Raw genomic sequence first — 14,165 nt, forward strand, 5'->3', positions numbered from 1 at the left:
TGCAAAACCGACAAGGCTATCTCCTGTTTCTCTAGCATGACTTGAATCTTTGCCCTCAATCAATTCGTTCAACATGGGTTATTGTGCTCCAAATTTTGCTAATTGGGCATATCATTACAACCACTGAGAAGATGCCTGTATTAGCACAAGATAAACCTGAAAGTAAATGTGCTGGTGCCACTGCCACTGCCACCAATCAAGTCATCAACACAAAATCTCACTTCTTTTTCAATCCAAAGCTTGCAAAACAATTTTTTCTCGAAAATGAAAAGGTTGTACAAAACAATCCGGGTTTCAAAGCAGAAAAGAGCAAACTGAAACACTGACAGGCCGGCGCATGATGATGTACAAGGGGGTATCCCCATCAAAGAAAGGGAGGATAAAAAATGAGAAGACGCTCGGTAACCAAATTTTGCAGATGTCAAAACTAGAATTCTAAAAGGTACAAAGAATGCTATCTAACTCTCTTCACAATCATGGAAAAAGATTGTCATTAATTCACTGTCGAGCTTCTTTCTTTACACAGAACGTGCCATTCTTGGAGCACGGCTGTTTGAAGAGCCATGTGCTCAACCTCCTCTGCGGTTAATTTTGACAGGGTTCCTTTTGGTTTTTTACCATCTTCCTTGTGCTCTTTCTTATCGCCATCATTCTCATTTTCTTTCTTTTCCTCATCATCCTCTTTCTCCTCCTCCTCTTCATCATCAGATTTTGGAGTTTTGGGTGGTGGTTGGGCTGCCTTAAACAAGGCTACTCTTTCCATTGAAATCCTAAGCCTTTCAGCAGCAGCCTCTTTCACTTCATCTTCAGGCATGTACTCCACACCTCCATCAGCAAGGTCATCCAACCAGCTCTGCAAGTCTGCTTCAATCTCCTTTGTGATTGACGCATCAGATGCTCGGACAACAAATTTGCAGATCATCGTAGTTGTTTCGTCACCCAGATCAACATTTCTGCTCACTTCACTGGCTCCAAATATCATCATGCCCAAGAAGCCTCCATACCAAGTTTTGGCAGCATAGCAAAGCTGTCACACAATAGGGAACTTCAAATTTTATTTGACAGAACACATTAAATAGTTTCAGAAAAACTACACAAGGTACAATAACATTGGCTTCTTTCCGAGTTCAAGCTGGTGAAATATGATAGAAACTGGCCAATTTAAAATTGAATGCAACTGAGGTGAGTAGTATAGTATGAGCAACGAGAAAGGGACATGTTCTAGTGGACAAAACTAAGCTCTAATAGTTAAAACCTCAAACAATAGAGAGAGTCCTACCTGAAACCCTGCCACTGTCCGGATGATGTGTGAACAAACCCTGTGGAAAGGCTTGGAAGACAAGGATTTTAGTCCACCGAGGAAAGGAGAAGAACCATATTGCTGCGCAGCAGTGGCCTTGAAGCCACTTCCTTCATAAATGTATGTGCCAGTATACTCTACTACAGCTGGTAAACTAGGCCATAAGCGGAAGAACTCAACAGGCGAAATTTTATGTGGCAAAAGGAGTTCAGTCAGCGGAATTTTGTAAGGCTGGCACCTCAAAATCACAGGTTCTCCTAGTTCTGGTCTCGAGCTTCTCTTCTGTTTCATGATCTGTTGATCCTCCTCAGCATAATCACCATCATTTATTGCACCCCTTCCAGAGAATGGGTAGTATAAGACTTGAACCCAGAGGGCACATCTCTCAAAATGGGATACACCCAATGTAACACTGCAAAGTACTGGATCCTATGCACAGAATCAATTGCACAGATCAAAGATTCTGAAAATGAAGGTATTGCAATAAAAAGAAGAACACTGAAAACAAACAGTATTAACAATGGTGTAAGAGGAATAGCATCCAGTGCCATAAAATTTACGAGCAGAACCCCCCCTTTCTGAAATTCAAGAAAGATCATCATTTCACCTCTCACCTACAGTTTTCTTGCTACAGTTAGACACAGCTCAACCATAATTTTCAGAAACATAGTCAAAAGACTTTCATTCCTACACAACAGTTATAAATAATGAAAAGTGGGACATGAATAGCAACTAGAACACAACATCCGTTAACAAAAAAAATACCCAGAAGGTATTTAGCGGCAAAAGGTCATATCCTTCCAGAATGAACACCCAATCAATAACATTTATAAATTTGCTTTGATATTTTTATAAAACAAATTGCCTATCAAATGATAAAAAAGAGCATAAGAAAACCGCATTGCAAAGTCACACGCGGAAAAGAAACAGTGCCAATTTTAGGAAGAACAAATATTTGAGACGGTACAAAAAGATACCTGTGAAACAAGATTACGCAACTGTCGCACAGCTTGAGTAGATCCATCCATAAAATATAATCCACCGGATAACCCAACTCGAATATCCACCCTATCCAGTTCAAGTTCAGTCAAATTTAAAACCTGCAAAGAGTTCAGAGTGAGCATGATCAACAAAAAAAGAATGTATCTCCATAGCAACATCTACAGAACAGGAAAAATGTGAGAGATTACTATGCTTTTAACTTCTTTTTTGGTTTCTCTGATGTATAGAAACTAACCTCCAAGGTATTGCGTTCTTAGCTTATATAATAACTGCAATATTAGTAAGTTGCTATGCTGGAAAATGTTATTAGAATACAAATAAGTTTGACTCCTCAATCAATTGCAATTAGCACAAACTACAGACCAAGTGATCCAAACACAACTTAAAACTTTCAACCCTAATATTGACAGGGGGGAGATTGGATTATGCATGAAATTTCTACAATGCAATCATTAAATCAAATATTGATGCGTAAGCACAAATGCTCTATCAAGTAGAGTTCCTGAGAAACAAACTGCTAGTGACATGTTCTTTTAAACATTAATTTGGGTCCAAGAATTTGTACGAAGTGAAATTTTAGTTACATATTAACTCTTATCCACCACTCCATTTATTTTGTTCATAATATCCCTCATTTTAGTGATAAGGAGAGCTATGGTGTCATGTTGTGGAAGTACTTGAATAAGGAGAGCTACTGAGTCATGATATGGAAGTACTTGACTTCAAGCTTTTAATTACCAATTCATTCTATGCTATATTATACAGAAAAAAACTGCTATATTGGTCAATGGAAGAATCCAAGACTGTTATGAGTATGAAAAAGCTCTAACCTTTAGATGAAGAGTAATCCTACCATCGCCCGAGTCTGCCAAATGATAAGCTTCAACATAGCAAGGATCGCTACTACCAGTCAAAGTATGTGCAGTAGGCTGAAGCTTGAGCAGTGGAGAGTCAATTCCTTTTGTCAACAAAATAGTTAATTCACTTGGATCTGGTCTCCAAAGCTCTAAAATAGCCCTGTGAACTAATCCTTCCAATTTTCTGTCCTGAGCAGCAGCTGCTTCATAAAACTGAACAGTAAGTTTGTGGTGGCTAAATGGGTAGTCTCCTCTGGCTTCGCTAACACCAGTCCACCTGAGAGAGAAATGTCATATCTCAATTCTATGCATAGCGAATTTCTCTTTCTTTCGTTTCTTTTTTTGGTTAAAAAATGAGTTCGCATAACAACATTATTACCATGTGTTTAAGAAGAAAGGCCGGTGAGAACTGTAGAAAACAAATCGAAAAATAATTGAACTAAAATTATTTCTAGTTTACTACTACCAAAAGCTTATGCTTCAAATCAATAATTAACAAATTGCTAAAATAGAAGAAAGGAGAAGGTGAGGAGATGCCTAAGCCTGTGAATTCCCAAAATATCTTTCTTTTTCCTTTTTTAGTTTTTGAGTAAAAGAAGATTCCCAAAGAAAAATTGGGAAAAAAAGGGGACATTTCTAGCCTAGGCTTCCTTGTATCGCATGAATATCATGGACAAGAGAAGACATGCATAGGTCTTCTCATGTACCAATAAATACACCATGCATACATTGATAGAAGCGCACAAAATTGCGTTTGAAAACAATTTTGTGCGCTTCTATCAATGTATGCATGGTGCTTCAAAAGAAATAATAATTGCATTTGAAGACATGCATAGGTCTTCTCATGTACCAACATCATCTTTGAATACCTTTAAGAAATAATAATTGGCAAGGCTTGAGAAAACAGCTCTGAAAGATTGATTTCATTAAAGCGTATGGGGAAAACATGTGCAAAAGCCCAAAATGTGCCATGGGAGAAAGGAGTGAAGGAAGATTCAATAACTGTGAAACTAATGGAAATTCAGGCACTTTTGATCACAAGGACAGGAATAAAAGAATTCAGCTAGCTAGAAGCCTAATGTAGAAAGATGCAGAGACACATGCATATCCAACATACAGGAAAACCAACTGGGTTTCACCCAGTTCAATGTCATCAAAATGATACAGCACATTACAGCTCAATCTGGAGAAAGCATGAGGAAATAATGTATGGAAAGCACATTCTTGGATACAGATACAAACTAGGGAAGATTCAGAGACAGAACATCATACACCATGTTGCTTTAATATTCAATATCACTAGCAGGTTCAATAATAAAAATAATATCAGAGCTTTGTCACTCTCAAATTCAGAATTATGGTAATGAGGAGAAATGCACACCTGCTATCAGGATGATTTTGAACATATTTAATCCTCTGCAATATCAAGCGGCATTGGTGCTTGTTGACCGAATCAGCCAAACCATTGTTTCTAAACTCTTCAAGCTCTTTAGACAGTAACTGGCCAGCCCTAAGGCTTCGTGATCCCAATCTCTGAGCACTTAAAAGAACTGCCTGAACATCTTGAAGCCTATTTGATGTATTTGCAGACGAATCAACATTAAATAGAACCTTGTGGATATTTGATATAATAATGTTCAGTGGATCATCAGGATCATCAGCTAGAAGTGGATCCAAACCTTCTAGATTTATGTGTTCAGCAATAGCCCAAATAAGACGGGCACATATTCTTGGGGTGTTTACCTGTTAAATTGACAGAGAAGTTAGATAGCAGATGATCATTGAACCTTTGTCAACTTGGAATAAAATCAGTATTTTGAACATGAAAGTAGAATGGAGGAAAGGAAGAAATAAACAAACACGAATTGAGAGAGTTTAACATTGAGGAAAATAAATCCATCGAGAAATAACAACCATATAACATTGATTTTAACTACATATTTATCCAAATGAGTGTTTCTTTAGCTCCTGACAGTCGCAGAAAGCACTCACAAATAACAATAGTTGATCCATCAAGAACTTGGAGTTCCAAACATGAATAGAGAACTCAATATTCCATGCCACAGAATTTTCAAGCACCATCAACAGAGTATGAAACGGGTAACATAAAAAGCACTGCTAACCAGCTACAAAACTGATAGTTGAAATCAAGATGCATACACAGAAGAAGAGCTAGCTAATCTAGCATTACATTTGTTAATAAAAGGCCTGGTGTCACTGATGAACATCAAGCAAGCAATTAGCTTTTTTATCTCATGTAACCAGAAAGCTTACACAAGCATGGTGTTGCACAAAATTCAAAGAAACATAAAAGTCTAGGCAATGGTTGCCAAAAGCCAGACTGTTGTTTAGTCCACATATAAGTGATCAAGTTTACCAATTTGTTAGCAAGAAATACTATCCCTCTTATCAGCTGCAAAATCACTAAATGTTATAAACTGGAAAGTGCACTGCAACTCACGTGACATTCATGCATGGCTAACACCTCAGGCTTTCAGCAAATTTGGATGATATTCAAAGAAGTGCATACCTCTCGTAGATCTTTCACAAGTTCACGTTGCAAATTTTGCAACCTCGTCTCATTCAAGATTTGATCTTGAGAAGCACCATCTTTAATAGTTTTCACTCCTCCCCTGGTATCATATATATGGCACAACCTCACAAGCAACTTCAAATAGCAATCAACTGCATATGTCCTGCCATTACAATCCCATTTGACACAAGGCCTGCACACTTCAACAACTTCCAAAGCTGGCTCTGTCCAGTTTAATGCACCATAACCAGTTCCATAAGCCAAAGCTCCAATAACTCTGCTCTCCATTCCTGAGCTCTTTTGTTCAGGCAAAGGTAGAGACAACTGAAAGCAACTTTCCACTAGTGATGCCACCAACTCCTCCCTAAATAAGCTTTTACTTCTCACATTATTGAGATCATCTCTTATCCTTGCATCCTCGAAAAGAGAGGCAATATCAGTGCCAGCAAGAGGTTTCTGACCTCTTCTAACACTTTCTTTAGCAAAAAGGTCAACACAGAGTGCTGTTCTACAAATGCAAGCTAAAGCATGCATACGGTCTGATTCAGCCCTCAGATTTCTCACCATAAGCAGCAGCTTCTTAAACAATGAAACCTTCAAGCATTAAAATTCACCATATCAATGAATGACCAAAACTAGTTAACAAAAGACAAGATATTACTCAATGGTTTTACTCAGACGATCGTCTTTGACCTCATTTAGAGAAAATATTCCACAATGTAGTTAAAAAATCACATCACTTGAACAATGCATTTCTTAATCCTACATTGCTTCCATTAGAGCAAATGAAGTCTAAGCAAACTTAATGCACTCTTTCCAGGGCACTACTTACTAACTACTAAGCGCAGTGTTTTGAGCGCTAGTCAATGTTATTCTGCCTCATTGCTCCCAATAAACGGAATTAGTAGATATAAGAATAAAAATCTTACCTGCATATGAAGATCAAGTAGGTGCAGATTTGTAACAACAGCTCTAACAATACTCTCCCTTGCAGAAGAAAACTCTTGCCTATCCCAAAGTGTCAAAATTGCAATAATAGACTGTGAAGCCCACTCTGGCTTCCCTCCAGGCACATCAGCCAAGTACAACATATTAATCCCCACCTCAAAAATCAAAGCTGGATCCAACGATGACACCAAAAACGGCGCCAAGTGTGTGACCACATCCGAAACCCCAACCAACCTCTCTGCATTCGAGTCCACAACACTCCCATTAACACCACTGCCTGTTCCTGCTTTCGAAAGCTTCCTAATCACCTCCACACTCCCAGATGCCACTGCCTTCACTGAAAACACAAGCGGAAAAACCGTAGCCCTAAAAGTCTCTACTGGTAAGATCAATGATCTCGACATCAACGCATTCCTTCTCTTCCACACAAAATCCACCATTGAAGAGACCCAATTCGACCTAATCGCCAATGAATTCTCACTGTCAACTAACTTATCCCCCGCTAACCGACTCATCCTCTTCGAGTCAAACTCTTGAAACAACCTCCCAACTGATTCAAAGGCAACTTTCGAAACCGCATCCGATTTATCCAACATGTTCCCCCCCATCCTCACCCACCAATTCGAGACCTTATCTAACAAATTCACATTATTCTCACACAGCGTAACCAAATCATCACGTGCTAAAACACAGCCTAGGGTTTCAGTAATCGAGAATCTCAAATTATCACTCTGCGAATCAAAACAACCAGATATTTCCGCGTTGGAATCGGTAATAAGCTTGGAGAGAGCATGAGAAGGCAATGCAGCGAGGATGGATATAGCAGCAGCAGTGACGTCGGGATCAGGGAAGTGGAGATCGGAGCGGATACCGGAGAGGACAGTGTCCCAGAGATCGGCGGTGAGGCGAGAGGAACGGATTAAGTCGAAAGCGAGTTTCTTACAGACTGCGGAGGCAGGAGAGGCGACGATCTCTTCAACGGCGGATTTGGCGAGGATAGAAATGTCACGACCGGCTGCGGATTGCTGGAGAGCTTGGAGAAGTGCGCCAGTCTGGCGGAGAGCGTCATTTGAACGGAGGTCTGCTTGGATCTGAGCGTAAAGAATGTCCATATCGTTGGAATAATTTTATAAAAAGAACTGGGATTTATTTCTCTTTTATTGTTTGGGTGATTTTGGACATGAATGAATGCCTGTTGAATCGAGAGAGAAGGGAGGGCAGGCGGTGATGGGCTGACTAAACGACATGCCGTTTGTTTTTTCTTCCCATGATAAAGTAATTTCTAATCGAAACAACTTGCTAGCCAATGGAAAACTGTTCGAGAGCTTACAATATTTTCCTTTCAATTTTCAAGTTAAGAAATGAAAATAGTACTCATCTCTGTCAGCCGGGTTGGATGAGACCAATCCTGACCGTTTAATCATATTACTATATCAAAAAATTATTTTAATTTAAAAAGTTAAAGGAATTGCCAAAATAATTGTATATTATTTTATAACTATAAAAATGAATCATGTGAATGATTATTTGCATTGCATCAACACAATATTCTTTTAAGAAAACTCTTATTTGTGCACATATCAATCTCTGTTAATCTCAACTATGCAAAATATTGTTATCTATTTTTAACCTCATAAAAAGAATTATGAAAAGAAAAAAAAATTTAAAAATACAAGAGAATATACATGAAGAGAGCCGAGAAGATTATCCAAGTTGGTGGTCAAGGAGCAAAATGACAAGTGGAAAAGTTAGAGGACCAAAATGACAAGTGGAAAAGTTAGTGACTCCTCGATCTCGACGTTGCTCTACGTCGTGCACCCACGTGCGACAGAATGGAAACTTCACAGGGGGAATTTCTTTTTTTTTTACAGTTTTGGACTAGGCTTTATGAGTTTTATGTGGTTTATTTGATTTGATGTGTTTAATTTTTCTCATTTGGCTTATTTGTTTAGCATGTTTTATCTTGCCCATACATATATGTTGAATATGGATGAATGTCTTCATGCATCACTAGTTTATTTATGATATATTGCTTTAGAATGCACACACATGGAAATTCTAGGTTAGGCGGGGAAGAAGCGACTTATCCTATGACTTTCAATCAGGGTTGAAGGTCGTGAAACCATCCAACTCTTTACTAAGTGCTCGGACCGGTAGTGATTGATATACACACCATCCCACTACCTATCGAGACCCTATATTACCTTCACGAGGGTAATCACTGGATAACAGAAGACTCTTTTGAGATTAGATAATGCCTACCTCAATATCTCACATAAAAAGACATTTGTAAAAAGTATGTTCCACAAATAAATATTGTTGCATTAAGACATGTTTAATCCTAAAAAGCATCTTGAATTACAAGACTTAGGACTGATAACATGGCTACCATTAAATAAATGACCTCTATTAAATATAGGTTGAATTCTGAATCTCTATAGCTATTAGAAGGGGATTTGCCTGAGACTAGATATTAGTAAATTTTCATCCATAAAAAAAATAAGTTGCTTTGAAAATGACTTGAAGAAACTCATCTCACGCATGAAAAGCATCCACGAGGATGAGTTTTTTAAAAAAATATGGGAGGATAGTGAAAATCACAAAGGTGTTCGTGCAAAATTCAGCAATTAAGGCCTTGATGTATTTTTTGGAGCACCGGTGCTTCACTTTTAGGAATATAGACATGTGTCCTACTTTATAAGAATATAGTTTACTGACTGAATACTCTTGAAATCCATACAAAGTCTTCTTCCATCAAAGACGCGATAAAGTTCTAACTAATTGGCTGAATTGATCAAAGTTTCAGATCTCTATAAGATATTAGAGAAAAGTGTTATAGGCCTACAATGAAAGATGATCGAAAAGGTATTTGAAAAGAGAAAGAATAACTCTAGATTTGTTGAAGAAAAGAGCATAATACTTGTTTTAGGAATCTTCATGTTGGTGTTATTTCCAAACCTCATTGGAATAATCAGTTTAGAGGCAGCTACAACTTTTGTTACATATGAAAACACTCAGATAAATTCCACTATGACAATACTAGCCAAAAAAATCTTAACACTTAACCATTGCAGGAGGGTTGTTGTACATGTGGCTGATTAGTCATATAAAAACTAAAAGACCGATATTTAACAACTTTTGATGGTTTAATTAAAGACCATTGGAGATAGTTAAAGAAAAAGAATGAAAGGATCTGAGCGAAAAAACTGGACAGTAAAACTACAAGAAATCCTGCAATGAGAAGTGAAGTGGAAAGCCTAATGGATGAGAGCAACAAATTGCTTGATGGGTTATGGGCAAAGAATATGGGTGCCTCTAATAGGAGTAACTGGATATATCAATTATGCACCTGCTTTGGTTATGAGGCAACTTAAAGGCCTATAAAATAAAAGTTATATACAGTTATATAACTCTTATTTTGATAATCCCCATGTGTAATCTTTACATTATATATTGTATAATTAATGTGCATATTTAATATGCTCTAAAATAATATTAATTTCAAGAAAAAATGATAAAAATTATTGATTAATATATATTAATAAAAATAATAAGAAGTTTTTAAATATTTGAAATTTAATTGATAAAACTTATAGGTTTAAGATTTATCAATTAATATTGAGTATTTTAATTTGAAATTAAATTGAGGGTTTTTTTTAACTAACCTGCCATAGGTCTACCATAGGAAACTTGTCTGCAAATGCCTTGATAACATCCTTTCCTAGCGGAGCTCCACCACAGGCCACCATCTCCAGCGACTTTATATCATACTCATCTACCAAGTCACTCTTCGCCATCGCTACAACCACTGGTGGCGCACATGCCACGTGGGTAATCTTAAACTCCTCCACTCCCCTCAACATCTTCTTCAACTCAAACCGCTCCATCACTACCACAGTTTCGCTTAATGCCACCGATTTGAAAATACTAAAGAACCCAACAACGTGAAAAAGTGGCATTGTATAGAGCATAACAGGAGGTGATTGTCTTTCTAGCTTAGCATATCCTGCTACTACTGTCATTAGGTTCCTGTGAGTCAACATCACTCCTTTGACTCTTCCTGTGGTGCCTAAAGAGTACAGGATCGTAGCCAAATCCGATTGACAGAATTTAACCTTTTTGTTTTCTAGCTGTGCTGTTGTTGTTGCAGGAAACATGGTGAGTATTAGGTCAAACTCAGGCGAGTCCATGAGAATGGTTCTGTGTTTCAACTTTGGGAGCTTGTGACATGTAGCTGATACGGCAAAGGCAATTACCGGTTAGAGAGACTGAATTGGTGTAAAATCTCTGATTCAGTGTTTATGGGATTTGCAGGGGAGACTATTACACCAAGGGAAAGAAGAGAGAAGTAAAGAACGGGGACTTGAATGGAGTTTGGACAGAGAATAAACATAGTGTCATTTTTGGAGAGTTTGGTAACGTTTTGGAGATAGAAGGCTAGGGACTTGACTTGTTTAGTGAAATCTGAGTAGGAAAGTTGATGGCTTGTGGCTGAGTTGATTAGAGCAATGGCATCAGGCCATAGAGAGTCGGCTTGGCGTGAGAGAGCATATTCAGCTATAGTGAAAGGAGTGTCCTCTAGAGGGAGATGAAGAGGGGGTCTCATGCTATGGAAAATCTTTGTTATGGGGTTGAAGCCACTCTTTGGATCGATGGGGGAGATGGTTTGATCCATGTTTGATCAAGTTTTATGTTGGTGTTTTAGTACTGGAACAATGGGGTTGATTGGAGATCAATCACTGACCATCACCTACGGGTTGAAGAATTTCAGTGGCCGGCAGCCGATTGTCATGTTATTGAACATGTACAGTAAACGTAAAAAATTGATGAAATAATATCTTCTAAAAAAAAATTCTTATCGTGTTTCTGAGAAACCATATTTAATAAATATCACAATTTTAACTTAACCAATCGGCCGGGTTATAATTATCAGTGAAATTGGTCGATTGATTCTAAAATTAATAAAGAAGATCTTAAAACTGTCAAAATCAAAGGGATCTCGGCCAAATTTTTAATATCTAAAGAATCAACGGTTAGCGTAACGATACAGCAGATACAATAGGGCAAACGGCTTTTGAAAACTCCTATAAAAATTTGAACGCGATACAATGATCGGATAAACAATAATGGCCCTTTTAATTCTTTATTCTGCTCTGGCGCAACCATACCTCCTCTTGGTCATAGACCTATCCCACTAGTTCATAAATTATCTGTTAGCCCATCCATGTAATCTATTTAGGGCAGATCATCTTGTAGTTATGACAGATCCACACCTGACTACTTAAAATCAATCGTCATCATAAGTCTGACTACATTATTGACATTGAAAACAAAGGATAACTATTGTGCGAATAATAATGTTTTGAGATTTTAATTTGAGTCTATTTTTTATTCTAGAAGTTGGATAAAAATATATATTTTGACTCATAAATATATTTGGAAGAAAAAGTTTCATGAAATTATAGTTTTTATGTGAAACGGTCAACCAATTAATACAATTGGATCCAACTGATCAACTAGTTGAGCCAGATTATTGAATTCTCACATAGTCGCGTTTTTAAAGCCCGACAAGGTGAAAGTGTGTTATTTCACCAATTTTTTTTCAAACGGTGTTATTCCACCAATATTTTACGTTTATAATTCTAACTAGTATATTGGCCTGCGCTCCGCCAGGGGCTGAATCAATTTAAAAAAAATGTAAAAAAATATAAAGAGCACAGAGAATTTTTTAATAGTGTTATTAACCTGACCAGGTGGGTTAATTTTGAAACTTCTTGACTCAGCTCTTTGTCTAACTCAAGTATTTATTAAACCGTGTGAGAGTTAGCTCGACTTAAATTAATCAATTTCATAGGTTCAAATACAACCTTAATGATCGATAAGAACATGACTTAGCTTTTAAAAAAACTTCAAGATAATAATTGTTTTAAAACATATTGAGATAATGACTGACCTCGCCCCTCCGCAGCCTAGGTCATGGACTCTATTAGATTCAATAATATTTTATAATAAATTTTTTTATTTAATTATATGATAAAAAAATATGCTCATAAAATTGAGCATCAACCTAAAAATAAACACTTATTTGAGACAATTATCCCTAGAAAGCAAACAAAAATCAATAATGCAGTCCATTTCCCAACAAATCCAATATTAAAAGAAGAAATAAAATAAATAAATTTAAAACAATTAAAAGATCAAAAATAGAAAAAACATATTCTATCGGAGGTAAACTCGTCAAACCTGTGAATCGGGTAAGCCGGGCTAGTACGTCAAACCTATGAACTGGGTTATGGACTCCACTGGGATTATAATTTGTTTTTTTATTTATTTTTTATTTAATTATATGATAAACAAAAATAGATGATTGTGAAATTCAACATCAACTCAATATCGAGATTTTTTTTAGATCACAATAACTTCATAAAAAGCAAAACGAAACTAATTATGAAACTGAATTCTCAATTAACCCAATATATAAGGATGAAAAAAAATAATTTAAAAAAGTTAAACTTGTTAGACTTACAAACCAAGTTAACTAGCCAAACTTGTGAATAAGTTCATGGACTTTATAAAGTTTAATAACATCACTTTTTTCTGAAACTATTTTTTAACTATATGAGAAAAAAAATAGACAATAAAAAAGTCAAGTTCAATTAAAAAAAGGTACCCCACCAAACTCCTAGAGCAACCCGGGTTACTCTAGCAAACATGCAAACCATGTTAATCTTATAGAAAGATAAAATAAAACGAAACAAATTATGAAGCTAAATTTTCAGCAATTTCAATATTAAACGATGAAATCGACAAAAACAAATTTGAAAAAAAATCATAACAAAAATTAAAAAATATAAAGAAAAAAGAAAGAAAACAAAACATTGTGAATTTGAAAAAAAAATCATAAAAAAATTAAAATAACATAAAGAAAAAAAAAAAAAACAAAACATTGTGGATTACTATTGTCATTCATAATGTCATGTGTGGGTGAACAATAATTTCCTCGTACCTTTTAATTTTTTTTACTTTATAAAGTTTAATAAGATGACTTTTCTCTAAAACTAATTTTTAACTATATGAGAAAAAATAAACTATAAAAAAAAATCAAGTTCAATAATAATAAAAGAAACCCACCAAACTCGTAAACTAGGGTAACGTTAGTTATCTTGACAAACCTTTAAACCATGTTAACCTGGTAAAAAGGTAAAATAAAAAGAAGCAAAATACAAAAATAGATTTGAGAAAAAATCATAAAAAAATTAAATAAAAAAAAAGCAAAACATTGAGGATTACTATTATAATCCACGGTGCAATGGGTGAATACTGGTTTTCCCCACATCTTTTATTTTTTGTTACTTCATAAAGTTTAATAATAAGGTTTTTCTTTAAAACTATTTTTTTAACAATATGAAAAAATAAATAGATTATAAAAAAGTCAAGTTCAATTAAACAAAAACACCACATCTATAAAATAAAGCAACCTGAGTTACCTTAACAAACTCTCATACCACTTTAATCTTGTATAAAG

At 36.0% G+C, this 14,165-nt stretch overlaps 1 protein-coding gene and 1 pseudogene across 1 annotated transcript; both read right to left on the reverse strand.

The window, feature by feature from the left end:
- Window positions 1-221: 221 nt before the first annotated feature.
- Window positions 222-7,924, reverse strand: LOC7491377 (protein TPLATE). Its single transcript, XM_024590374.2, has 7 exons — window positions 6,622-7,924; window positions 5,690-6,286; window positions 4,541-4,902; window positions 3,133-3,436; window positions 2,278-2,400; window positions 1,280-1,729; window positions 222-1,027 (listed from the first exon to the last, which is right to left on the reverse strand). The coding sequence occupies exons 1-7, from the start codon at window positions 7,750-7,752 to the stop codon at window positions 494-496; spliced, it is 3,501 nt and encodes a 1,166-aa protein (XP_024446142.1). The 5' UTR covers window positions 7,753-7,924; the 3' UTR covers window positions 222-493.
- A 2,372-nt stretch (window positions 7,925-10,296) lies between these two features.
- LOC18095267 (4-coumarate--CoA ligase-like 9) lies at window positions 10,297-11,315 on the reverse strand (annotated as a pseudogene).
- Between the last annotated feature and the right edge of the window lie 2,850 nt (window positions 11,316-14,165).

Source organism: Populus trichocarpa, chromosome 1 (genome assembly GCF_000002775.5).
Source record: "Populus trichocarpa isolate Nisqually-1 chromosome 1, P.trichocarpa_v4.1, whole genome shotgun sequence".
In the NCBI taxonomy this organism is placed as follows: domain Eukaryota; kingdom Viridiplantae; phylum Streptophyta; class Magnoliopsida; order Malpighiales; family Salicaceae; genus Populus; species Populus trichocarpa.

Coding starts and splice junctions, on each gene's coding strand:
- LOC7491377 (XM_024590374.2), bottom strand. CDS start 7,752: ATGGACATTCTTTACGCTCAGATCCAAGCAGACCTCCGTTCAAATGAC. Junction 3,437..4,540: donor CAAAATCATCCTGATAGCAG/GTGTGCATTTCT, acceptor TTTCTCTCTCAG/GTGGACTGGTGTTAGCGAAG. Junction 1,730..2,277: donor TGCGTAATCTTGTTTCACAG/GTATCTTTTTGT, acceptor TTCTGTGCATAG/GATCCAGTACTTTGCAGTGT.